We start from the raw sequence: 27031 nt of genomic DNA, 5'->3' as shown, positions 1-27031 counted from the left end.
TGACTTCTCAGCACTAAAATGTAACTTGGCAAAGGAGCTTTGCAGCTAACATTGAGAAACATCGCCTAGATGCCTCAGTCACTTAAAGAGGTAACAATTGTAGCTAACTGTGCTCACCCTGAAGTTAAGAACTTATTCACACTTCTGAAATCAAACTGAAACTCTGCATTTATTAAATTACAACTGGTGCCACGTTCAGCAACTCCATTGATGTACACTGCTGTTGGGTGTACAACCTGCAGAGATCACTTTGGAGTCTCCTCAAAGTTTGGCTCTAAAAGAGGAAGAGGAGAATAAAAAAAAAAAAAAAGTCATATTAGTCTCTTTCGATTCCAGGCTCAAACACCACAATTCCCCTGTTATTCAAAGAAAACTAAGCATTAAGTTGGCAAGCTAAAGCAAGCTCTTGTACATTGCAGTCTATACCACCACTTGCTTTGTATCAGGGTATGATGATTGGATGTGGGCAGCACTAAAAAACTACCAGGGAGACAGGTCTTTTCCACCTTAGGGGAAGATAGCATAAGATTTAACACAGACATGCATTCTGCCAAAACAGCTTTTAGTAACACGTGGGGTAGGGGAGAAGGCAGCAGAGAAACTGAAGTCAACCAGAACATTGCTGGACCTGACACTAGTATTTACAACATAGCTCTGATACAAGAACAAGTAACCAAGCTCTTCTTTCCTCTTCATGTCTTCTAGCTGATTAACAGAATGGAGTACACAATTTCAGCTCCAAAGTCAAATGTTGAGCTAGGGCTTTTCACAGGTGGGTTATTAATGCCTGTTCTCTGTGAAACAATGAGTCTGAGAGGTAAGGCTCAGCTTATAATAATCTTCACTAAGACAAAAAAAAAAATTCTACCCATCCAGCCACTTAATTTTGAAAACTTTTTGAAATGAGATTAAGAGAGGCAACAGTGGTAAAAGAACATGGTCTCATCCCCTTTGGTCTGTTCCCATGGTTGTGCAAATGCTGCTTCATTACAAAAAAAAATCCTAAACTTGAATATGTATTATTTCACAGACTACATAGAAATAAAATAATACAAAGAAACCACATCCCTAAAACTGGGGAAAGAAAAAAGAAACACCATAGATCGTACTTTACAAATGCTCTATTTTATTTGCACCAGTAAGAATAGGACGCTAAATTCTTCCTTAATCCACCTGAAATGCTACCAAAAACCAAAATGTTCTGGGCTATGTTCCTGGTCTAAATTAGAATTTTCAGTTAGTTTGATCAGAATTACAAATCTGTCACTATGGTGGCTTGACATTGGCTGGCTGCCAGATGGCCAAAAAGTGTCACGCTCTTACACCCTTTCTCTTGCTTCCTGCACTGAAGAGTTGAGAAGAGAGACAGTATTTTTCACCCCAATATGTTTTAAAACACATTGTCACAGAGGCACCACCAGCATCACTCACTGCCCCAGCTCTGTCATGCAGTGGGTCCATTTTGGAGCTAGCTGGAACTGGTTCTGTCTGACATGTGGACAACCCCTGGCCTCTCCTCATAAAGGCCACCCCTGCAGCTTCCCACTACCAAAATCTTGACACATGAGCCAAATTCTCTGGCACATTCAAAAAATGGCTGAATCCCAGCTACCAGCTGCTTACAGCTTATGGGAAAGACAGCTTACCCCCCCAAAACCTGACTTCAGCTAAAACTGCTTGTGAGCAATTAAGACTTCGAGCTGTACTTACATAAGCCAGCAAAAGAAAAAAAAGAACTACAGAAGTGAGACTGTCTGTAAAAACAATTATGTTGCGTTTATGTCTCAAGGCAGATGGAGTTTGTGCAGTCCCTTTGTGCTCAAACCCAGACCAGTTAAACAGAAGTCATATGCTAATAACCAAAGAAAAATGTTTAATCTAGTCACAAAGTAATCAGTAACAATGTTATTTGTTCATTTTCTGAAACTGCCAGCTTTCCAGATGAGCTTAGAAAGTTTTCGAACTGCAGTTTAGAAGACATAGACAACTGGTTTTCAAATTTTAGCCTGCTGACCTCTTTGGGAGAATGAGAAAAAAAACAGAACAGTAATCCTGGGCTATTTCTGTTTGGTTTGTTTCTTCAGAGTCTGTGAAGGCTAATTAAGATGGTCTGTTCTGACTGCAAGTTTGGCTAAGCACCAGTGCAAGTCCACATCTGGACAGGGGATGGGCCATGTTGTCTAGACCGCGCTTTTGCCAAGAAAGGTTGGACCAGATGATCGTTGTAGTCCCTTCCAACCTGGTATTCTATGATCTCTACTGATAAAGGCAAATAATTCAAAGAAAAAAAAAGCAGTCAGAGAGAATCAGATGTGAACTGTGCAAAAGTAAGGAGATTCACTGAGGGCACTTTACATGAAATTAATGGTCTGAATAAAAACTAAATAGGAATTAATTACGAAAAACAGTTAATGAACATGTCCTTACTTTCAATTAGGAGTTCAGTAAGATTGTTAACTCACCTTCAAATTTAAATTCTGGAAACTTGGTTAGATCTCCCTCACCATACTGCCGTTGAAGTCTAGCAAGGGATTCATTCATTTCTTTCTGAAAGTCAGGGCCTGCATCAACAGGCCCTCCAGCTTGCCTGAAAAACATTAAAAGTTCTGTTCTGAAATTTCTTGTGCAAGTTCTACATTTGCATGGCCAAAATTAAAAAACATTTTGACAACCCACTAAAGCAAACCATTTGAAATATTTCCAAAAGTCGAGATATGACACACCATAGGGCCTACTTACCTAACACAGGAGCAAGGTTATCAGGGTAAAGTTCAGAAATAGCCTTTTGAGACACAAAACTACACTGAATACCCAGGTTTTCAGGCTTTTAGTTTGACTTGTTCCAGGTGTGATTTCCTGACAAAACTGTGATTTGTGCCTCTGCTATTTCTGAATTAGTGATCTCAGTTAGTAAAGCTTAAGTATTCTTGCAAAGAAAACATGATTTGAATACTAAACAAGCAAAAAACCAAGAGACAGGGCACCATGCATTCATACAGATTCAGAAAGGAATTTCTTGGAATGCAAATATAAATTCTAAAAGTAACTCTTTAGATTACCAATGCTCAGTAGTACCAACACAGTTATTGCATACGATGGGTAAAGCCACTGAAAGTATGCTTCCCTACAGAGGCTAGTCTGTAGGTCTGTGCACATACATCTTCCTCCAGCAGAACTAAGAAGTGGTTTATTTCCTTCCCAAGAACAAATTACACTGAATTACTCTAGTCTTTCCTGTTAAATAGTTTATTTAAACATTACAGGAATTTAAGATTCCATCTGAAATAATACTTAACTCTTGAAGGCCATTTCCATTCAGCTTCTGGAAACAAGACTGAAGAACATCTGTTTTCTCCAGACCAAAAAAAATTTTTTAAAGGTGCTTTTTTTTTTTTTTTTTTAATTTACAGAGAATATGCATGGGTAAAAATTATCATGCATTTCCATAGTGTACAAAAACTTCATTGAGTGTGTCAGCTCCCTAAGAAGAATGACATCAGCTTTACTTTTTTTCTTTTTCCCTTTTAAAGGGGAAAAAACTGGCCATTTTCTGTCAGGTACAAAAGAATAAGCATTTTCACTCATTACACCATCAATAAGTGTTGCTGGAAAGCAAGAAGTCTCAGAGTAGAATTAAACCCACTCAGCTTGTTTTGTGATCAAACCAGAAACTCGTTTCAGAATGGTCAATGCAATAATACGACAACTTTCTCCTGCACCAGAGGGAAAAAAAAAATTGGCAGCGTTACAAATGGAAAATTCAATGTCACCTTCTCAATATATTCTTGCACCAACATATACCATCAACAAGAGAACTATCACCACTTATCAGCCAATATGTTGGTGGTTTCAGGTGTTCTTTCAAAGCACAAGTACTAGATTTGCTCTAAATTTAGATTTAAACCTGTGAATACTTTCTGCCTAAGCTATCATTTTATACCAAAGTCGTCTGCCAGTGAAAGCTGCATTGAAGTATTATGTTTCTATACAAAACCCAAAAGAATTGTGCCACCCTTCACTCATTTTTAAAGCAAAAATATTTATGTCAAATACTTCTATCCAACTTTACATGGCCTCTCAGAAGTTGTTAAAGAGAAATTTGACTCAAGAGACTGTTCTTTCCATTTTCCTTCAGTAACTACCAGACAGAAGTAAGGTTATCAGAGTAAGAATGCAATCAATCAAATGCCTTTTGAAAGAATTCAATCTGCTCCCAAGTGATCTCAGCACATAACAGAACATTGCCTGTGGACACAGAAACATACTTTAAGTGTTTAGAGATAAAGCTACAGAGTGAACATACTTTAACATTTGTCAGAATCAACATTTCCCCCCATCTTTTGCCATCAGCCTTAAAATAATTTCCTTTACTTACTTGCTCTTTGTGTTGTATTCTCTGATCTTGTCCAAGAAGAGCTTCTGAACCGGATCGAGCTCTTTTGCCTTATTAAAGACAATAGCAGAAAGCCCTATGTTTCTGCGCAAGTGAATAGAAACAGCGGAGCTAAAAATGGAAGAAAGTCGCAGAATCTGACGCAGGATCATGATGACACTAGAGTTTTAGCTAAAAATAAAAAGTCAAAACAGAAACTCAATTAGTTAGCTCTTTCTGCAATATAAATGCATAAAGAAGCAAAAAACTTCGTTCAGAGATAAGCTTTAAACCAGAAAGAGTATTTAAACCCGCATGCAGCCTGGGGTGCAAACCGAGCAGCCGTTGAGGCTGAGGAGCACCATGACAGCTAGCAGTTACCCCTTCGCTCAATGCGCAGTGCAACCGAAATGAACGCGGTTTAAATGACTTGTTTAAATACAAAGCAACAATTTTAACACGGCAATTTTAACCCAGCAGCAGCAGCGGCCGCCGAACCCCCGTCTGTCTCCTCCTCACCGGCCCCGGGGACGCCCCTTAGGCGGCGGGGCCCGGCGGCTCCGTCAGCCCCAGGGCCCAGATGCCCCAAGCGCAAACGGAAGGCGAAGCAGCCGCCTCCCCAGCACCCACCGGCGCCGCGGGGCCGCCCCGACCCAGCTCCAGTCACCTTGGGAGAGTCGCCGCCACCGCCGCCCCGGCTCCGCCCCCCGTCCCCGCGCAATGCACGCCGGGAAGCCGCCCCGGCCGCGCGCCCCGCTGCCGCCACAGCGCTGAGCCCCGCGGCCGCGCACACGGTGTCCCCGGGGTAACAGCGCCCGCCCCGCCCCGCCGCGCGGCCCCGTTCAGCTGCCGACCGGAGCGGGGAGAGGGAGCACGGAAAACGCTCACCACCAACGGCCGCCGCCGGAAGTAAGCGGTACGCTTCCGGGTGAGGTGAAACCGTTCGGAGTGACAGGTGGCGGCAGCCCCGCCCGCGGAGGAGCGGCGCGCGGGGGCCGCCGGGAGCTGTAGTTCCCGCCCTCGCGCGGGGGGTGTTGGTGTCTGCGCGCCCTCCCCGCCCGGCCCGCGCTGCCCAATCCCGAGCGCGCGACGGCCTCCTCAGGGCGGCGGCGGCGGGACCCGCGGGAGCTGCCAGGGCCGCGGCCGGCGGGAGGTGTCGTGCGGCCGCTCCGCTCGGGGCCGGCGCGGCGGACGGCGGCGGGTGAGCGCGGCGCGGCCTGGCCCGGCCCGGTGGCCTCGGCCCGTGTTTTGTTTCCGTTTCTCCCCGGCGCCGCGAGTCTCATTTCCGTTTCGGGTTCAAACAACGACGAGGCGCCGCGGGGAGAGGAGGAGGCGGGGGGGGGGGGGGGGGGCGGGAAGCGGGAGGGGTGGCGGGGAGGGAACCGGGGCCTGCAAGGAGAAGCGGCCTCGCCCGGCCGCGGGTCTGCGCCGGCTGCCCGCCCGCCGGCCCGCGGGAGGGCCTGTGGGGGCGGCCCCGCGGCTGGAGCAGCGGTCGGGGGCGGCCCGTCCCGAAGGGCCTCGGCACCGCCGGGTCAGGTGGCCGCCCGCCGGCCAGCCCGGGAGCGGGCGATGGAGGTCGGCGGCGGCGGGGCGCGCGGTAGCGCCCGTCCGGCAGCGCCGCGGGCGAGGAGAGGTCAAGTTTTCCCGCCGCAGGTCCTGTGGTGTCGGCTGGGGGCGAGTCGGGCGGCCCGGGCCGAGGCCCGTGGGTCCTCCCTGGGGCCTACGTAGAAACTTATTCCGTTCGTGAAAACTTATTTCGGGTGAAAACGTAGGAGGGTATTTGGCATCTGGCATGGCTTGGTTCCTGGCGCTCGGCCAGGTGCTTGCCGCACAACCACTTTTCCCAATTTGGATTTATTTTCTAACTTCTTAATGTTGATAAGGAAGAAAAACACTTGAAATCTGGCATGATTCTACCCGTTTTAGTGCTCCCATGTTCTTGTCTTAACTCCCAGCTGGCTGATAATTTGCAAAAGCTGATCTGTAAAGGATAGGTCGTCTGTATTTACCAGTTCAAATGATGGGTAGTACTAAATGTTCCACGAATAACTGAACCACCAGAGCATCTCGGAATCACAAATATTTCCAGTGACTGGGCTTCAGTGTTACTTGATAATGTATATGGGTTCCAGTAGTTTCCCCCACTTTGCAGTTGCCTGGTAGGATAACAAATGCTAACTCTAGTAGTAGAGTTTGTGCCCCTATCATGATGGGCTTGTTACTTGCTTAATTCCATGTGTTCTAGGGAAAAGATAGATCTTAACAGTATGATGAGGTCTCTCCCCTGACTGCAAATGCCAAAAGGTACTGACAAGCATTGGACTGTCATGCAGGGAAAAAAGGCTCTTTTAACAGGCGCTGTATCTTACGTTAGGGGCAGTCTGTCTCGGGCATTATGGCCACGTTCCTTCTTGGACAACAGGTAATACTTAGGGCTTTTTAGGTTGAACGAATAATAAAAACAAACAGAAATCAGTAAGCTGTAGCTTACGCAAGTCAAGCATAGTTTTATATGTTCCTCCAAACACTGCTATTGTGCTATTCCCGCCACATTGACCCTCCTAGCAAACCAGGCTGTTTGAGTTCTTTTGGTTCTTAGTAGCCTTCCGGGAAGGCTCAGGATGCTTAGTCCTGACTGAACCTATGTATGCTTTCAATCTCTGCATCATCCTCTAGCAAAAAATTTTGCTAGGCTTCGTGTGAATTGTTTATATCATCAAGATTCTATTCTAGCATAGGAAAGAATTTTTTTCTTTTTTTATTTTTCTGAATAATTTTCCCCATTAGGTTTCTCTGAACTGTTAATGACTTTACATATTTTCATAGTGTTGTTCTTCCTCTTTCCACCTGTCACCTCCCTTTCTTACTTCTGTGTTCAATGGAACCATCTTTCTTCCTCTTTCTGCCAATGGAAATTTAGGCTGGATATTAGAAAGAAATTCTTTACCGAGAGAGTGGTCAGGCATTGGAATGGCCTGCCCAGGGAGGTGGTGGACTTGCTGTCCCTGGAGGTTTTTAAACTGAGATTGGACATGGCACTTAGTGCCATGATCTAGTAAACGGACTGGAGTTGGACCAGGGGTTGGACTCTATGATCTCTGAGGTCTTTTCCAACCCAGTCGATTCTGTGATTCTGTACTTGCTGTCTTTGCTCCCTTCTCCTACCTCACCAGGGTAAGCAGAAATGTTGTAGAGCCTGTGAGATGCAACCACAAACTGCTTTGGAAGAGTGAGTGAACAGTTACTAGTCCAGCTGCCAATTTGGAGTCCAGTCCATAAGGAGTTCAAAATGTCTTACCTAATTCTATACAGTTACTGTGCTGTTATGGTATTTACTTACTGTGCATCACTTTGCATTTACCATTGCTTAACATTTTCTGCCAGAAATCATTCAAGATGGTGAGTTCTTTCTGCAGATCTGCACAGTTTTCCCAATAAATAACTTACGAATACGTCAAGGAAAATAAATCCTAGCTTAACCCCTTTTGTGACCTTACTGGTAAACTCCCTCTCACACACAAACAAAAAGAAGATAACTTTTTTTCGTGGTTTGGGGTTTTTAATCTGATTGCTAATACAGGAAACAATTTCTTCCTTCTTTATGGTACCAGTTAGCTTCTTTGGGATTTTTCAGTAAGGGACTTTGCTCAAAACTTAATGTCTAAAAACCTTTTAACAGTCAACCAGATCACCTGTAACCATGCAGGTATCAGTTCTTTGGGGTACTTGAGTAAGCTTGTCCACATTCTTCAGAAGTGGTGTTTCAGTCTTTCCAATTTATCATTAAGATGATATACAAAATTAAGTGATAGGGAAATTTGACTTCTAGGACTCTGTTCAGTGGACCCTGGCCTGGCAGTTGGGGGATTTTCATGGAGCTAGATCTGTAAGCAGAACAGTTTCTGTTTTTGCTTCTGGTGGCAAGATGTTAATGAGGTGCTGTTCACTTCCTGTTTAGCCCTGGTAGCTTCATACAAATTAATATCAAATGCAGCACCTGATTTCTTCAAAACTGCTTTTGCCTAATAGTTTTTGAGGGACATAATAAAATGAATAGTTTGAATTTCTTTAAACCTTTTCTGTAACAACTGTACAACTTAGTTGGTTGCTAATCCTGAGAAGTTTTGAAGTTTTAACAAGTTCCCTTATTAACCTGTCTTCAATAAATTCTGTTACTAACAGTTTGATTTGGGATAGCGTAGTCCCTGGGAAAGAATGATTCCAAGATGAAAACCTTACGAACCTCTTTACTAATCTCTTCTATTGTGGGTATTTAAGTAATAGAATGTTTTGCTTTTTCTACTGTGATTTTTTTTTTTCCCCTCTGTATTCCTACTTCCTACTCATTTTCATATGAGTTGGTGGTGTTATTTATTGTAAACTGTTAATATACTTTGGCCTAGTTCTTTATCATATGTATTTCACGCTTATGATGTATGGGATGGTTAATGAAACGTGATCATATTATTCAAACTATGTCCTTACAGACCAAATGCTGTAATTATTTTTCCTCCCTCACATTCCATCAGACTCCAGTGTTCTACAGGGCATGAAAATCTGTAGTGTAAATGAGAATATCATCACAGAATAGCTGTCCTTTTAGTTGCTAACGTACTGCATCAGTTTGGGAATTAACAAGATGCATTTGTTATGCACATATCATCAAGTGATTGCCCATGAGAGGGATGGGTGGAAAGATGGGACAGTCAATAAACACTTTATTGTTGAATTTATTTACCTATTAGGAAATGATGGATCTTCTGTCTAGCTTCCTGTTGCAGCATTTTATGTAAGGTGTAAATTAATAATGAGCATCTTTCAGCCTTGCTAAGAAGATAGTATGCAACTGAATCTAGACAGCAAAATAACTTTAAAAGAATTTTCAGAAATTCTTTGCAACCAGCCACTGAAAGCTGTTGGCCCATAATAAAAAACATTCAGTAAATTTGAGTGCCTTCAAGAAAATTAGGCTTTGGGCTCTGTGCTAATGTCCACTTATAGTCCTGGTTTTGCCCCTAGAACGTTTGTTTCAAGAACAGGTATTGTCATCCGTTCTGTGAAATCTGTATTAGCTTTTGGCTTTATTTTTTAGGTGAATTCTTTTCTTTAGAAAGCTATCCTGGTATTGGTTTAAAAAGTGTTTGATAGGACACAACCCACCATCTAGTTTTGTTGGTCTGTCACTTATAAAAAAAATTATTTTCTGTTCATAGCTCTGTTCTTAAGACGTTGTAGCCATGACTAAGAGAGAGGCAGAGGAGCTGATAGAAATAGAAATTGATGGAACTGAGAAACAGGAATGCACTGAAGAAAGGTATGTACTATCTTTGCTTTTTGAGGTCCTTAGGCTGCAATTTGTTTATTTATTTTGCTTCTTTAATTCATTTGATATTTGTGGCTGCACACACAAAGTCTGGATATTCAGATTTATTGTTGAGTATTGTGTAATGCTTCAGAGATGGCCACAGTTATGAAATAAGTACAAGTGTTTCCTAGCAAGGCGAAAGAAGTAACTTTAAACTGGCAGAAGTAACTGGTTCAGTATGATATCCGTAATCCTACTGCTAAGATTTTTTTCCACAGTTTTTTATCCTTCTTGCTGGATACAAAGATCTTAGCTTTGTTTGTGCTTTTTCCAGTTTTTCTGTTCCTTATCTCATTAAATGGTGGTTTTCTTCAAGTGGAACTGTAGCCACTATAGGAAACCAGTATGGTGCTATCATGTTCTTCAGTCTTAATTGCTTAAATCCCGAACTATTTTGTTTATCTCTTACTACATTCTTAGTATTTCTTTTCCCCTACTTTCATGTCACTAGGAGTATGTCTACATGTATGTGCTTCAAACCTTTCAGCTTTAGTGTATGCTTCTGTAATTGAGATGAACCTTTCAGTTTATCCAGTTCATTGTTTTACTGTTATACAAGGTCATTTGCTTTTAACAGAGCAAAAATCATATCCTGTATCTATTGACTGTATTGTTGTTAGGGCCATTGAAACCATAGATACTGAACTCTGATATTGTTTGACTTAATTACCTCAGCCTATTTTTTTAAATTCGTAATGCTTCCGTTCTACGTCTTGCAACTGTTGTTGAAAGCACAGAGAGGCAGTTTACGTGTTGAATAGAAATAGCTGAGGCTGTTAGATGTCCTGCTCCTTAACCTGTTTTAGAGAACTGATTCAATACCACTTATTAGTTTCTTCTTATTCTGAGCACCCTGTATATTTTTACTACTTACAAATTGACTATGCCTGTGTACTTTTTGATTTCCTTCTGCATAAATGTAGAGAGACCAATTGTCTAAGGTGGTTGTTAAGACGTGGTTCCCGTGACACTGATGTTTCTGAGTGCCTGTGCCAATACTGTCATGATTTTAGACCAGGACAGCCATGACATGTGACTGGTGTTTCCTTCAAGGCTCTTATATGCACTAAGCTTATCCTTGTGCTGACTGGTGAAAATACATGGGCGATTACTCTCTATGAGAGGGGACAGTTTTTTTACTTCCTTTTTCCCCATCTGTTAAGTTTCTGTGTTTGTTTTTAACTTGAGTATATTTTAAATACAGTCTAGGCAATGCAAATAGAATTAATTTACTCTGCATGCAAGTTAATAGTGTATAATATACTAATCATGACTTAATCTCTTGAAAACAGTGATCTCAAAAATAGTCTTTGTATTTAACCTACCTTTTTAACGGTGATAGGGTAAAAGAAGAGTTATATAACTGCAAAATCAATGGGACCCAATTTAGTAATTCACTCTTTACTCAAGCTAAGAGTTTTTCTGTATGGTATTAAGATTTCAGAGTCAGTATTACCTTACACGTAGTTTACTTCTAACTTATTTTAAGCTTTCCTATACCTACTGTATTACGTGTATGTAATTATTTGCTGTATTAATTTGGCATTTAAGCATTGTTGAGCAAACCTACACCACTGCAGAGTTTGTAAGTCAAGCTATTGACATCAATGAACCAATTGGAAATCTTAAGAAGCTGCTGGAACCCAGACTGCAGTGCTCCTTGGATGCACATGAAATTTGCCTGCAAGATATCCAGGTAAATTGAAAGGCTGTGAAAGACTTAACCTCTCAATAGAGAAGCATTTTACATACTTTGTCCCTTTCTTCCATTGTTTGTGAAATTCGTGCTTTGTTTGATATATTAATTACAATAAACAGTTTAATTTTATGTCAGGTTCATTGTCATCAGACCATTTAACCTGTACAGACAAACTCAGTGTGAATAAAATCAGAATACTTTTGGGGTGAGGGTAAGAAAGCAAAAAATTACCACCTTGCAAGTCAAAGAATGAGGACAATGGCAATACTATCTTCTTGAGGTAGGCTACATCACTTGTTGCTGCCTCAACTTCTGTGAGACTAATGTTGTTTTGAATCTGAATAAGCAAGAAGATTTTCATACTGTGCAGGTGCATAGACAGCAAAACACTACTCAAAAAATTCCCCCCATACACACTATTTTTACAGGCATAACCACATGTTAGACAGTATAACTGTTTTGCATTGTGTTTAGCTGCATGTTTTATTTGTAGTTGTAATCAGACATCTGTGACTTCTCCAGAAACAATAGGGAGAGTACTGCTTTAAAGACAAGAATTTTTGTGAAGGTGTTAAAAACTGAGAAACACAACTGTAGATACTTCTCACAAAGTGAAGGTACTTCCAGGTATTGCATTGCTGCTTTTCTTACAATTGTGAGACTAATACATGTTTTTAATTATTTTTTTTTCTTTTGTCAAGCTGGACCCAGATCGAAGCCTTTTTGATCAAGGAGTAAAAACAGATGGAACAGTGCAACTCAGTGTGCAAGTAATATCTAGGCAAGGTAAGCAGGTGTGTTTGTCTGTTGTACAGACAAATTAATATTGTAGGAGTGCTCATTAGCAAACCTAATTCCCTACTGTTAGATTTCTAGCTGTAAAATTGAGAAAATCACTGAATGATCACATAGCTTCAGAATGTCTCTTTCATTGTGTACTGTGGTTATAAGTAGTAGTAATTAAAATAAATGCCATGGACTGATGCTATGTGAAATGTTTTTATAATTACTTCATTTAAAATTGTAAGTAAAAAACAAAACAAAACAAAACACACACACAAAACCCAAACCAACCAAAACCAACCAAACAAAAGAAACAAACAAACATACACAAACCACCACACCAAACAAACCTGGGTCAAAGAGTGACAGGTGACAGTTACAGTATGAGGCTTTCATTAAGGGTGAGTAGTTACTCATACCAGAACAAGTATCTAAGCAGGCAAAATGTTTTTGTCTAGGTAAATGACAATTTCATCTTTGTCAGGTGAGGGAGCTTGTGTGCTTTGTGAATGATTAGATTAAGAGAGTATATGTAGCTAACTGAAAATTGGTATGAAAGGCTGGGATTGCTATCTATTGTCTATTCTCTTTGGATGAGACGTCAGAGGAAACTGTTGCGACAGAGAAGCATTAACCAGGTGGACAGGGATTTATTGATGCATAGTTTGTATTATCAGATATGACAGGATTTCCCCTGTGAAATCCTCAGGAATTAGTAGCTTCATTGTTTTGCTTATTGTCATCTTCTTCTTCTTTGACCCCCTATATGTCTTGAGTGGAAGGACTACCACCACTCACTGAAGACACCGTTCTCACTGTGCTCTGAGAACAGCTGCAGATTTTGTTGCCATGTTTTCAAATAAACAGTGGCAAGTTCCTACTGGTGTAAGGCATCTTTGATTATCTGTGTTATATCAGCAAAGCAGATTAGCAGAATTTGGGGAGCATGTTTTGTTGTGGCTTTGGTGTAGATTAGACAGAAGAAAGCCCTTCTGCTTTTTTTAACGATATTAAGTAAGACTGACAATTTGCATTTAATGCTGAGTGTCGATTTACTTATTTTTATTTTTCCCAACTTGTATGACACATACAATTCAGCTAGCAGTAATCAGCGATGCCAGTCCTTATGATGGATTGGGCTCTCTTAAGAGAAGAACTGTTGTGTCAGTTACAGTGTTCTACCAAATTTTGATTAGCCATCTGTAAATTCAAAGTAATAAACACCAGCTGAAATACAGTCCGTTGCAGCTCTTTTATAGCAGTTCATACAAGGATATCAGTATAAGTCACAGCAGGTAAAATATCAGTCCTGTTTATTTTTTTTACTAGAAAGACTATTCTGTCATTCTACCTTGCCTTAAATCCTTTCTTCCTGTTTGAAGAACAGAGATGTATATGGTTGTCTTGCCACTGAGAGAACAACAATTGTGAGTGCAGCCCTGCCCTGTACTGCTCTGAACAAAGCCTCTTTCAAGTCTGCGGAGATCTGAATTACTGTGTTACATTGTATGTCACAGAATTTGAAAAAAGCTTTAATTTGGAAGACCTCGATAGTAATTTTTTTTTTAAGTCCAGACACAAGCTATATCTGATCAAGGCTTTCTCCTGCCTGACTATAGATCATATCAGATTAACATTTTGCCATCCTTAAGCTTACTTACACAGATTTGGGGACTAAGTGGTGGTTAAGCACAAAAATTTCTTTGGATTTAGACAGCTGAAGTCCCAGTCCTGTTTTAAGTGTATAACTCCTCATTTGACTATGGTTTCTAAACTTTTTTTTTTTTTTCAATAACTAGGCTTTTATTATTTTTAGTATGTAAAGGAGTGATTCGTAAGTGTAATGACACATATTGATGTAGATTAAAGATGCGATTTGACTAATGTCCTGGCTCTGGCTGTGGTTAATACTAGATATTTCAAGGGGAACAAAAAATACAGGTTTTCTGTAGGTCAGTCTTAACCCTGGTATATTCTCTAGCTTCGGACAGTAAGCAGTGAACTGCTTCTGGGGTGTGTGGAATTGTCACATGATGTTTTGTAACTTCTGTGCTGTCCGAGCTAGACTGGACATCTGTTTTCTGATGCAGTAGGTAAAAGGAGTGGTCTGAGAAGAGATGCAGGCAAACCCAGTGAATTAGTGTTGATATAACTTTGCAGTACGTTAGTTGGCAGACTGTTACTTCACAGCATTTTTACTTACAAGCTGATTCCTCTACAGAGACTCATCACTTTGATCTCCATGTTTGCATTATGGATAAAGGAGTAGATTCACAGTTCTTTTGACATATAGTTATTTGACAGACAGTGAATTATTTTGTTGAGCAACAGTGAACTGTTCCTCTCTAGAAGCTTTTTTCCGTCTACTTTCTTTTTTTGAAGATCAAAAATAGAATCTTAACCCTTAGTGTTTTCCCTTACCTATTTCTGTCTGACTTTAAAGCAAGCCTGTGCTGTGCATTTTAATCTTCGATGGCCTAGATAAAACACTCTCCTAAGTAAGGTACTTTTTTGCTTTTTCTTCACCTAATCCAACCAGTTACTGGTTGTCTACATCTATTTTTACTTCCTTAATTTCGTATTACTGCATGTTGTACTTATGGTCTTTGTAGTGTTTCCTTTCTAATATTTTTCTCAGCTGAATTCATTTTAAAGTCAAGAGCAATACTTGTCTGAAAAAGACTTGGTTTGTTCTGGCTTGTACTGTGGGTAAGTACGCCATTTATTTTCTCTTATAAATTGTGAATGGATTGCGGTTTTTACTTTTAACACCATCACCTACAGAACCTACCATCTCACATTGAGCTTTAATATAGATGAGATGGGACACAAAGTAATATTTTACTGCACAAGATACTGAAGTTATTCTGGCCATGTGATGTTCTGTGAATCCTGCTTTCAACTGCCTAACCCTAGTCAAGGTTTTCCAAGTCATAATAAGATGGAATTTTACTGTTGTTTTGTTTTGTTTTGTTTTTTTTAATGTGCAAATGTGTTTCATAAAAATATCTTAAAGAAGTGAGGTTGTTAGTTGTAATTTTAATGGAAATTATATGTCAGAAAAATTGGAATAATTTTTGTCTGTTCAGCATATTATAATGACAAGAAAATTCTTCTATACAGTGTCAGAAATTTGGCGAGGCACCAGTGGGGCAAAATACCTTCTCGGAACATGACAGAGAAAGTGGTGATACAAAGCATTGGTGGCATTAGTGAATGTTCTTCATTGCTGCAGAATAGATACAGACATATCTTCCAGCTCCACGGTCTAATATCGTAAATGACAGATAACAAAACATGAATAGCTGATGAAGTTTAAAACATGAAGAATTTTCTAGTTTTCTTTCAACTTGCTGGTGAACACACTGCCTCTTGTAGAGTACCGAATGATAATGTTAACTCCTGCATGTAGACCCTGGAGATACCAGGGAAATATTTTAAAGGCTGAAAAAAATGCCTGTTGGTTGGGGGAACGACGTGGATGCTTGTGCTGGGTTTTTTGAGGTTTACTTTTTTCTTTTTTCTTAGGTTTTGTGTCTTTCTTACAGACCAAAATACTTGTTCTCTGTGCCTACATGCTGAACATTCTGTTCAAGATAGGTGAAATGGATCACCAAACTAGAACAGGAAACTGCAATACTGGAGGAGGAAAGAGGGACAACTTTGTATTCACCTTACTAAAGTATATACTGTATGATAGAATATATAGTTCTAATTTAGGACACTTGCAGCAATTTGGTGATTCTTTTGTGTCATGTTTCTTTCCGAAGCATGATAACACGTGTTACCCAGAAAGCTTTAAAACAACATTTTTGTCATATTTGCATTGCTATCTTTAAGTTTTGAGTTTTTCTTTCTATACCTAGGGATAGAGCCCAAGTTAAACATCCTTGAAATTGTGAAGCCTGTGGAGACCGTGGAGGTGGTGATTGATCCAGATGCTCATCACGCAGAGGCTGAAGCTCACCTTGTTGAGGAAGCTCAAGTGATAACCTTGGATGGAACAAAACATATCACAACGATATCAGATGAAACCTCTGAACAAGTGACACGATGGGCTGCAGCGTTGGAAGGCTACCGAAAGGAGCAGGAGCGCCTTGGAATACCCTATGGTAATAACACGACTCTGTGTATGTGCGTACGTGTGTTCAGGTAGGGACTGGGTTATTTATTTTTTTTGTTTTGGGGTTTAGTGCTTTTTTATAAATAATAATTAATTTTGCTTGTATAGTTAAAGTGCTTCAGTACTTCAGAGGAGGCTTCTTATGGTATGGGTAAGTACAATGCAAATATCTGCATAAGAGAAGGCTAAAGAGAAGTGGAATCAATGCTTGTAACAGTTTTGTTAAAATAGTGCGTTTTGCTTCATAACCTGCTTGTCATTGCAGTTTTTGGAAAGCAATTTTCTTCTTCTTTCCATCCTTAAAATGTTTATATTAGTGGTAAAGCTCATTTTCATGTGTGTCTGAATAAGAACTAGACACAGTACTTTGTGGAGGTTGCCTCAAAAGGTACTGAAACAAATTGTTTATAGGTTGTAGGATGCTGAGTATAATGTTAAATCAGATTTTTTTTTTGTGGAAAGCCATACTTTACTTTGACATACTGGAGAAAGATGATTCAGAACTGAATATAAGTATTCTGGTAGATCATCATCTCTTTTGAATTAGTGTTGTTACTTAGCAGGCTGCTAATTTAATGTTAATTTTGAAAAAGTATCCCTGAGTGCCTGCTTAGGTTTGAACTGAAGCGGTGGGGTTTAGGCCTACATCATGCCCAGGAGATTATCCAGTTGAGTTGCTTGTTTTGACTTGCAGAAAAGTACTGTTAAGGCACAGACAGCACATGAAGCTGTAGTATCTAAGCTGACTGGCAAAACTGGAATATATTTGGCAAGTGGGATATTTGAAAGTGTTTGAGAATTCTAGCAAAATCACAGGTCTTTGCAGGACATGTAGCTTGCCAGTATTTTGAATGTATTTTTGATAAATAAAGCAATGGCTTTTTCCTGCCTTTTTGTTGTTCTTATTGGCAAGCACTTCCAAAATAGTTTTCATCATGCTATGTCTGTTGATAATCAGGGTTTTGATGCAGAATGTTTGGGGGGGAAAAAAAAAAGTGAGACATTACCAGGAGCATACTGGTATTTTTCATCATGATCTCCTTCAGTGAGGAGGAGCCTTGCCCTATATAATGGGACAATTTGCAGTTTTGTCTCTCTTTTCCCAGACCCAGTGCAGTGGTCGACAGACCAGGTGCTCCATTGGGTGTTGTGGGTGATGAAGGAGTTCAGCATGACAGACATTGACCTCAATGCACTCAGCATTCCCGGGCGGGAGCTCTGCAGCCTCAGCCAAGAAGACTTCTTCCAGCGCGTCCCACGGGGAGAAATCCTCTGGAGCCATTTGGAGCTTCTTCGAAAGTGTATGCAAGGCTTTTTTTGTAACTGATTTTTTTTTTTTTTTTTTCTCCTTTCTTTAAAGCTGAAACCAATTGTGAACAGTTGTTTTTCCTCTGTTTAATATTGGGAGTAAAAGTGAGGGCATCAATATAAGACAACAGGAGATATTAGTGAGAATGTTCTCTGCTATGAAACATGTCTGCATACTAAATACTGCTTGCCTGTCTTTCATTAAACTTCATAACTAATAGGCAGGAAGGTAGTGACTGATGATCCCTCCTTTGTTTTAATAAAGATTTTTAGTTTGTGCATCTCCTGGAATTGACAGTTTTATGATTAAATATTGATTGTGAGTTACAGTGTACATCTCTGTGTCGTATAGAAGTGAGAAGTATTAAGCATAGACAATGAAATCCTTAGATTGTACACAACACAACTGATAAGCGCTTCATTATACGTGCATAATACAACAATATCTATGTGCATTTCAGATTTACCGTGCTTAGATGTAACTTGGCAGACTAAGAACTGTTTCTGTATTCATTTACATGATATAGGTAAAGGTTTTAAGGAATGCAGAATGCATAAGATACCTTGAAATTCACCATGTACGTCCTTATTTCTAAAAACCAAATGATACATGTTGAATGTCTCTACTCATAAGACCATGAGCTGTGCATGTCACTTGTGAACTGATACCAAAATTTCACTTTTTTCCTGTATGAAATATGAAAGGTTTTGATCTTCAGGTGACTTGAAATTTGTTGGTTAAATAAAAACTTACTATTATTTTTCTAATTTGCAGATGTTTTGGCTAGCCAAGAGCATTCTGGAGAAATAGCAACTGTTACTATCGATCAGCGTGAGTACTTCTGCCAGCAGTTCATTCACACAATTAACTGTTTACATGTTTAGCACAACAATATAATAGTATGACATTTAGAAAATCACTTGAGAGAGTAGTTTTACTTGGTGAGGGGAGAAAGGGGATATTTTAAGCTTCAAAGCAAAATTTTGGGTTTCTCAGTATTTTATTATTGGCTGAAAGGTGGTGTATGACCTGAACTATGAAAGTTTCTAACTTGAATTTTGGATGGTAAGTTTTCCAGTCTCTTGAAATAAGCTGTCTAGGATACATATATGAAGTCTCGAGTTGTTCTGTATTTTTTTAAGTTATATATTGCATTAGTTAATGGATATATTAAAATGTTATGATTTCAAAAGACAATGTTTCCAACAGTTGAAAGGGAGTGTGGAAGAGAGGACTTGTTTAGAAACTGATACTAGAAAAAAATACATTAAAGTAACTTTGCAGTTATTTGAAACTTCCAGCTAAAGCAGTGTCATCAATTATTAAAATGAACCAGTTTTCAGAAGACTTGTAAGCAGCTTATATGTTAAATAGATAGACTGTGTATTACATGCTGGGTTTGTGTCTAGTTAAAACCACCTAGAGTGGGGCATTTAGCATCCTTCTGCAATAGAAGGGTATTTCATTGCTGTTTGAATAGCAAGTATGAAGGGTACAGTGACTATAGAGAAAAGGCCATTAGGATAAATTGTGTGGGAACAGCATAAAGATGAAAACAAAGGCAGGAGAGGGTGGGTTTTTTTTGTGGAAACATGCAATAAACATGTTAGTAAACGAAAGCCGATATTGTATCTGTAATATGGCATCTCTACTATGACTCGAAAACCACAATTTCCACTATAAGAGGTAAAAAGTCTTTAAATTATTATTAGTATTACAACTTATACAGTGTGTCTTTTTAAAAAAGGAAAGACCTAGCTCCTAGATGTTATGATAATACAGGTAATAAATAATATATGCCTGTTTCTGTGCCAGCAATTTATAATTGATGTTCCACAATGTTCTCTGCTTTACAGCTGTGCAGATTATTCCAGCATCTGTACAGCCTGCTACCCCCACCACCATTAAAGTAATAAACAGCAGTGCAAAGGCAGCTAAAGTACAGCGAGCTCCAAGGATCTCTGGGGAAGACAGAAGTTCCCCTGGGAACAGAACAGGTATTGTCTCTGTTATTTTCAAATACAAATGTAGTAAACACTTGTTCATTAATTTTAGTAACAGCTTTGCAGGACACATCTTTGTCACTCTAGATGTGAGGTTTGTAGAAGTCCATGTGGACCGTAGCTACAAAATATATCAGAAGCACATGCAGGGCTGGCAGGTTGGTTTGCTCATGCAGGCACCATGTTTGTGTGGTGCCACAGCTTTTTAGTCCTGCAGCAAATGAGATGCATAAAATAATTTCTCTTCCTATCACTTAACAGCCTATCCTCTCAAACCACTGCATAGCATTTATTCAAGCTTTTAACTTCTTTCCATTTGCAGAAAGGGGAGAAAATAAACTGCATGTTGTAGAATCCTAGCCCAGCTACTACATGCTCTATTTGTTCCCTGCCCAGTTTGGTGACTACAGAAATCAGCAATTTTCAGATTCCTATTTTGTTAAATGACTGCACCTTCTGGAAAATAGCACACTAAATCTGCAGTTTATTTTTGAAATTACTGTTACGTATACATAGTCTCTGATTATTAACAACTCATTTTAATTTCTTTCTCTTATTTTTTCTTGCTGTAATTTTTTGCTTTGGTTTTCTCCAGTGTTGTGAATTTTTCTGTTAAAGCCTTCCCTTTCCCTTGAATTTTTATTTGTTTAGACTATCCATAAAAAGCTATTATCATATCATTCAGAATTCTTAGGCCAAGATTTTATTGGCTGCCATCCGTGGGGAATACTCTGTGTTTCTTGTTTCTCCCTTTAGACATTAGGTCTTCTATCTGTATGCCATTGAGAGTCTAGAAATTTAGCTGCAGATACTTGAGTTAAAAAGAAATCCTAATGATTGGCTATGGAAGATCTCATACTGACTTAAGCTGAAATTTGTTTGTCCTTGTATTTCTAATATAAATGTTGAAAATTGGAGACTAAATTATTTTTTAAAAAAACAGCTTCTATTGCATATATATATATACACGTGTGTGTCTGTATACCTGAAGAGGAATAAGCCACTCTTGCTAAACCTGTACTGTATTAGGGATAGGTATATGTCTAAATGATTATGCGTACTGCTGTATACTTTTTTTTTCTTAAGTTCTAGAGGCAGATTTATGAGAAATCTTGATTATATTTTCCCCTGTATTCATCAGCTTCTTTTTTTAATAGATTAGTACTGATGACTTTGCAAAAAAAGTTCCCAAAAGAATAATTAGAATACATTAAGTGCAAGTTTTCCTTCCATCATACATTCTATTTTGCTCTACTTTTAATATGTTGGTTGAAAATTTTTATCTAAGAGAGGGATGTAAGAAGGACTAATTGAAATGGATCTTATTATCCCTATTTCAACAGGAAACAATGGCCAGATCCAGTTGTGGCAGTTTTTATTGGAACTTCTCACTGACAAAGATGCTCGGGACTGTATTTCTTGGGTTGGTGATGAAGGAGAGTTTAAATTGAATCAACCCGAACTGGTTGCGCAGAAATGGGGGCAGCGTAAAAACAAACCCACCATGAACTATGAGAAACTTAGTCGGGCTTTGAGGTAAGAAACTTTAGGAACTGATCAGATACAAAGCGATTTGATATTGGTAAAAGGGACTTGTATTATTGAATCGCTGTAGGCAAGTGCTTGAGGAGAGGGAAGAATCCAAGCACCTGAATTTTAGATGACTTTCTCTGTCTATTTTGGCCTCTAGAATCATTTGACAATTTCTCCAAGTTCTCTGAAATCATTGAGATAGAACTTCTGGTATGGTTAAGTCTATTTTTCTCTATTCGTTTTCAAGAAAGGCACTTACTGTCTAATCCTGCAAATTATTTAAGCAGTTTTAGGAATTATATGAGTGAAGTTGCATATAGTTTAAGTGAGATTTAAGATTTACTTTTCATCATTTCCACTTTTGGCTACAACATTTTTGTAGACTCATCTACCATTGTTAAAAGTAAAATCAAGTTCTATTTAAAAATACCTCTATGAGAAATACGGTAAAGTTACCATATTCTGGTAAAGTTACCGTATTCTAGTTTTCTTTAGTCTTTGAGGGAGGATTTAAATAACATCAATATGCATAATACTTTCATGGGAGGAGAGCGAAGTCTAGAAGGCCATGAGTGGGCCAGAGTCACTAAAGGAGAACTGCTCAGAATCTCATTTTCCTGAACAGGAGGCATCGAAAGAAACTGGCAGGCACCAGATATGCAGCTTAAATACACCTTTTTGTTTGCCTTGTAACTTCTTCGAGCACGGTATTATGGATGCCGGAATGATTTAATGAGTTTGAGAGGAAAGTGGAAAAATTAATGAAAAATAAATATTTTATTGGATGCTAGGTATGGAAAGATGTACATTCTAGAGGTTCCTGAGCCCCAGATCACTGAAAGCAAGGAATAGCATTGCTGTGTGCTTACCCTACTTTCATGCTTTTCTTTGGGCATCTGCTTTTGATCTGTTGCAGTCTAAATCCTGTTCTAGATAGCTCTTTATTCTGGTCTTTTATGGCTGCTCTTGCATTATTTATGTGTTAAATTAGCATGTTACTTTCTTCATAGGGTCACAGAGTCTCTCACGAGGTTTCTGGTCCAACCTCCTGCCTAAAGCAGCGCCTTTCCACTACAGCTGCTCCTCAGCCCATGTTATTGCAATACCATTCCTGGATTTCTAACCTGTTTTTGTGAAACTATATGTTTGTGTACTGAAGGTATATGTGAAAGCTTTCTGGAACATGAAAATTATGTAAATGATGCCAATGGTTTTTGGATTTTGTCAAACTGCAGAGGATCTCAAAGGCAGCTGAAGAACTTCAGTATAATGTTCTTATCACTGAGATATTAAACAGATGTCTGCACAGTAATTTGCATAAATTGCTATTAGAGAAGTTTTTCATTTATATTTTAGTCACAGAATTACAGAAATCACATTCCTCAAAACATTGGCATTTTGGCAGCTGCATCAATATTGACATGTTTTCTAACACTTGAATGTCTGAAGGGATATTTAATGCCTCTTACTACTCCCAAGATAAACTCTGTTGTCAAGCTAAAGTTTTATTAAAACAAAAATGGTAATATGTTTTGTTTACTACTGTACTGAAATTACTGTGTCAATTGTTGATTAATACAGAAAATGATGTTGATATTATTTGGAAATATGCTAGATCTTCTGCCATGCTGTAGGAAAAACAGGCAGTATAGAAACTAGGCCAGGGTGTACATACACCTTGGTAAATTTTCTAAAATCAGCATCTTTTAAATTATCCAGTAGGGAAGTGGAATGTGAGGAAAAAAAATTAATTTCCTGTACACTTCTTCCATTAGAGCTAGAAGACAAAAGTTAGTCTTTTAATTGACTTAATTGTGCTAGTGAATGACAGTCATCTTTGCTTATAAGCAAGTCATACAGAGGACTGAGTTTCAGACAGTCAAGAAGTCTGGGCTGGGTGATGATTTGGAGGAAATGAAATTGATGATTTTTGTTGTTGTTTTTCATTTTGCTTGTGGGTTTTTTGTTGTTTGTTTGTTTTGTGTGTGTGTGCTTTTTGTTTGTTTTTGTTTTGTTGGTTTTGTTTTGTTTTCAAATTTATCACAGCCTTGTTAAGCTCATCAAGTCCAAGTTATGTCCCAGACGCTTGGGTTTTCTTCATGAGAAATGTAACATGCATTCTATTAATGCCTGCAGTTAGACAAGATGAGCAACAAAACTGTAAAATTCTAACTTCCATTCTCTTGGTCTTACCTGAAGATTTATAATGTCTCTGGAGTACAGTGGGTGATAGTTTGTTACCTTTACTGCATTTCTGTTCAGTCTGATAACTCTTCCATGACGCAATGTAGAAAGTATTCATAGTTAGAGAAGTTGCCTTTAGCTGTAAATAAAGGCAAAGGATGTAATTTTGCCAGCATATGAGCTACACAAAAAAAAGGAAAAAAAGCAAACCACACTTTCATAGTTTTACTTCCATCTTTGAAAACAACAGGGAGAGACAGACTGCTTTTGTAGCATAGAAAGCACCATGCTAATTTTCAAGCTATTTCAGATGTGATTTTTTTTTTTCCCTCAGAAAAGCAGAGACAAGAGTAAAGAAAGCAATGCAATAATGGAGAGACAACATTTTTTTATTAAGGCAAAGCATTATAGAGAGCTTCCTTACTCCCCCAACCAAACTGTCCTTAGACTGCTCAGAAACCTTCATTTTTGAAATGGTGCGTCCTACAGCTTATAAAATAACTAATGTTTTTATTTTCTCCATAATGTATTCAGCTGCAGGAACAACTTTCAATCCTTGGTGTATGAGACTGTATGAGAATCATAATGAGAAAAAGATTCATATTTTGGTCTTCGAGTGACCTTAAGTACATGATTGATGTGTACGGAAGTTAAAGATACTGAAAATTTACATGGCGTTTTGTTTGTTTGTTTGTTTGTTTGTTTGTTTGTTTTTATACAGGTATTACTATGATGGAGACATGATCTGCAAAGTGCAAGGCAAGAGGTTTGTGTACAAGTTTGTCTGCGACTTGAAAACTCTTATTGGCTACAGCGCAGCAGAGCTGAACCGGTTGGTCACGGAGTGTGAGCAGAAGAAACTGGCCAAGATGCAGCTCCATGGCATCGCACAGCCGGTCACAGCTGTGGCTCTGGCCACGGCCTCCCTGCAAACAGAGAAGGAGAGCTAAGCACTGGGACCTGAACGCAGGAGCCTGAGGCCTTCCCTGTATAACCAGAGCAGCAACTGCTCTTACCTTTATCAGAATTGGAAGCTTCTTTTGTTTCTTGGCAGTAAAATAACAGTGCATGATTTTCTACAAAGAACTGGGACTCTCATAAATTTGGATCTTTTAACAGCCTATATCTCAGTGTAAGTTAAGGGGTTGCCACAACTTCTGCAATGTTGAGTCAGGGCCTCTGTGGTATGCAATCTGAAAACGGGTGGGAAAGGTGGAACTGGTCAGCACTCTCTGCCCACAGCCATACAAAGTAATTTTTGCAGTGCTTTTAGCAAAAATGAAGTACCTACAGCAAGCAGGCTGATCAGTTATCTGAACTCAGTCCTTTCCAGTCTTCTGTTCCTTGCTAAAGTACCAAATGGCATTTGATGCTTTCAAAGTTAAACACATTCATTATTCTCAGTTAATCAAGCAGAGCCGAAAGATGCATTAAACATTACAAAGCACCGGGTTCTTAAAATAGCATCTGTGTTTATAAGCAAAGGAAACTAAGACTAGACTGAACTGAAGATCAGTGCTGAAGAAAGAGATCCAGGTTTAGATCTGGCTTAGGTGAAAAGCCAATTATGAGTATTTCATTGTAATAGGTAGATAATATTGCATATATGAGGGCAAGTACTTCCCTGTTTTGAAAGACACTGTTGACTCGAGCCATTTAGCAAAAAGTGAAGACGAACTTCCCCCACTACCACCTCCCATCAGGTGATTTGAAAACTTGACAAAATAGCCCTCACCCAAAGAGTAGCTTGTTTTGGTGGGGGGTTTTAATGCTCTGTTCTGCAAGGTGCTTGTACCTGCATGGTAGTCAACCTTAGTAACTGAAGACTTAAGTTAATCACAGTCAGGAGTCCTTGTTTAGAAACAAAATGCAAGTTGAAAATGGTTTTACAGAGGACTGGAGTTTGATTTCCAAAATTATTGTACAGTCTGACATATATTAAAATACAAAGATGTATTTTTTATTTAAAATTAATTTCTTTCTAAACTGCAAGTGATGTTTTTGAAGCTTCATAAGCCAAATGCATGTTCCAGAGCTGGGTGCAATTTGAAATCTGGATGATGAATAGAAATAGTTGGAATGTATCCTGACTTCTGAGCTGCAGCGAGTACTTAAAGCAAACTTAAATGTGCAGTAAAAAGTAGGCTGCAACTTTGAGCTTCTGTACTGATGCCTGTTAGGCTATCTCTTTTGATGGCTGCCAGTGCTGCAATTTTGGGTTTGTTTTTGCCCCTACATGTTATTAAACAGTATAAATGTTATGTCACTATGCATATTTTCCAACTTTTTATAAGTGAAAACCACCTCTGGTAACACTTAACAATTAAAATATGAATGTATAAGGGAAAACCTTTAATTCTTTGAGGGATCAAGTTGTTCTTGAACCTTAAATTGAAAGTGCTTGTACAGTAGGGTTCTAAACATAAAATGTGCATATTGAGTAGCAAGAGCACTGGACTGTTGCCCTTGGCCTGGAAAGGAGCAGTCGTACTTGCAGGCAGAGAGGAAAGAAAACTGAAGATGCATTGAGGACAAAGCTCTTTGTTTATAGGATGTCCATCTGCAGGTGGTTTTTGCTTAACTAGAAGTCTTGCATCTTGTTCTAACCTACTTTTTACATCATGATGATGATTATAATGTCTTTATATTTTCTTTTTTTTAGAGATTCTTTCAGTAACTCTTAACATTGTTTTCATTCTTGAGCTCTTAAAGCACTCCATGTACTGAGCATGATGATTTTGTTGTTAAAAAATATCTTAGACCCTGAGCAAAATACGTAAATGCATCTATCACGAGAGGTCAGCCATCAGTCCATTTACTGCTGTTACAGTAGCCTGATTCCACCTGTTGGCAAGTGTTTGAGGTGACTTACACAACTAGGGGTCAGGTTTGCTTACTAAGAATAAGATGAAGGTGGCAGCAACTATGTGTTTAACACCGCTCCATTACTCACAGAGGTCCAATACAAGTCACTGGTTTTATTTAGTAGAGTTCATGAGAGCCCTTTTTAGTAAAAACATAGTATAAAAAGAAGAGAAGCTTAAAATACCAGCTCTCTAGATCAAACTGGACCGTGGGAGGATAAACTAACAGCAAAGTGGAAATGTTGTGTCCATGCTTTATCCTCCTGAATGTTCTTGTTACAAGACTGAGCCCACTACGGGAAACTTCTGATACCACACTTCCTTTGTAAATACATCCGATTATTATTTTGCAGCTTTTCGGTAGCTATGATAGTCCTTTGGGTTCTTTGTTGTGGGATCATCCGCTTTTCCACCGTGTTCTACTTAGTAAAGAAGGAATCTTTCAAACAGGATAAAAATCACTTGTCACATTCTCTGTAGTTGAGGTGAGAAGTCTGTGACTGACTTGATGTCTTCAATAAAATAGAAGATGTAGAATATATTGTCAAAGGTTGTTCTGTTGCTGCCAGAAGGAAAACATAGAAAGAATATTCCCAATTTTTTGTAAAATGGAAGTTTTTTTGCATACTTTTTACTCTTTAAATAAAGACACTTATACTCTGCTAATTATGTATTTCTTTTGTGTTTTGCATTTTTTTGGTAATTTTACATGAAACAATTATTTTCTATTTTTACTCTGATAAAATATTTGTGCATAAAATGTCAATATAGTAAAATAAAAATGTTATACAGCTAA

At 39.0% G+C, this 27031-nt stretch overlaps 2 protein-coding genes across 8 annotated transcripts; one reads left to right on the top strand and one right to left on the bottom strand.

Moving 5' to 3' along the window:
* Positions 1-150: 150 nt before the first annotated feature.
* On the bottom strand, positions 151-5328 carry ATP5PF (ATP synthase peripheral stalk subunit F6). Of its 5 annotated transcripts, none has more exons than XM_080340045.1 (4): positions 5261-5328; positions 4376-4564; positions 2463-2587; positions 151-274 (listed from the first exon to the last, which is right to left on the bottom strand). In XM_080340045.1, the coding sequence occupies exons 2-4, from the start codon at positions 4543-4545 to the stop codon at positions 246-248; spliced, it is 324 nt and encodes a 107-aa protein (XP_080196171.1). In that variant the 5' UTR covers positions 4546-4564; positions 5261-5328; the 3' UTR covers positions 151-245. The 5 variants fall into 5 exon arrangements, with proteins under 5 accessions (XP_080196171.1, XP_080196170.1, XP_080196167.1 ...); XM_080340044.1 differs by having other exon boundaries at positions 5227-5277; XM_080340041.1 differs by lacking the exon at positions 5261-5328 and adding an exon at positions 5003-5110.
* On the top strand, positions 5268-27031 carry GABPA (GA binding protein transcription factor subunit alpha). Of its 3 annotated transcripts, none has more exons than XM_080339984.1 (10): positions 5268-5288; positions 9586-9686; positions 11289-11433; positions 12138-12222; positions 16086-16331; positions 17449-17643; positions 18426-18482; positions 19508-19648; positions 20998-21190; positions 24093-27031. In XM_080339984.1, exons 2-10 carry the CDS (start codon positions 9610-9612, stop codon positions 24319-24321), a joined length of 1368 nt encoding a protein of 455 aa, XP_080196110.1. In that variant the 5' UTR covers positions 5268-5288; positions 9586-9609; the 3' UTR covers positions 24322-27031. The 3 variants fall into 3 exon arrangements, with proteins under 3 accessions (XP_080196110.1, XP_080196109.1, XP_080196111.1); XM_080339983.1 differs by lacking the exon at positions 5268-5288 and adding an exon at positions 5369-5573; XM_080339985.1 differs by lacking the exon at positions 5268-5288 and adding an exon at positions 5913-6140.

This window comes from Nesoenas mayeri (genome assembly GCF_963082525.1).
Source record: "Nesoenas mayeri genome assembly, chromosome: 1".
In the NCBI taxonomy this organism is placed as follows: domain Eukaryota; kingdom Metazoa; phylum Chordata; class Aves; order Columbiformes; family Columbidae; genus Nesoenas; species Nesoenas mayeri.
Note: the sequence above shows the minus strand (reverse complement) of the source record. Positions and strands in the feature narration are given on the sequence as shown.

What these genes read in the sequence shown, in the direction of transcription:
- ATP5PF (XM_080340045.1), bottom strand. Translation starts at nt 4,545, where the DNA reads ATGATCCTGCGTCAGATTCTGCGACTTTCTTCCATTTTTAGCTCCGCT. An exon ending in GAATACAACACAAAGAGCAA is followed by an intron (nt 2,588 to 4,375) that starts GTAAGTAAAGGA and finishes AATGTTTTTCAG; the next exon opens with GCAAGCTGGAGGGCCTGTTG. An exon ending in TCCAGAATTTAAATTTGAAG is followed by an intron (nt 275 to 2,462) that starts GTGAGTTAACAA and finishes TTCCTCTTTTAG; the next exon opens with AGCCAAACTTTGAGGAGACT.
- GABPA (XM_080339984.1), top strand. Translation starts at nt 9,610, where the DNA reads ATGACTAAGAGAGAGGCAGAGGAGCTGATAGAAATAGAAATTGATGGA. An exon ending in TTTGGAGCTTCTTCGAAAGT is followed by an intron (nt 17,644 to 18,425) that starts GTATGCAAGGCT and finishes TCTAATTTGCAG; the next exon opens with ATGTTTTGGCTAGCCAAGAG. An exon ending in AAACTTAGTCGGGCTTTGAG is followed by an intron (nt 21,191 to 24,092) that starts GTAAGAAACTTT and finishes GTTTTTATACAG; the next exon opens with GTATTACTATGATGGAGACA.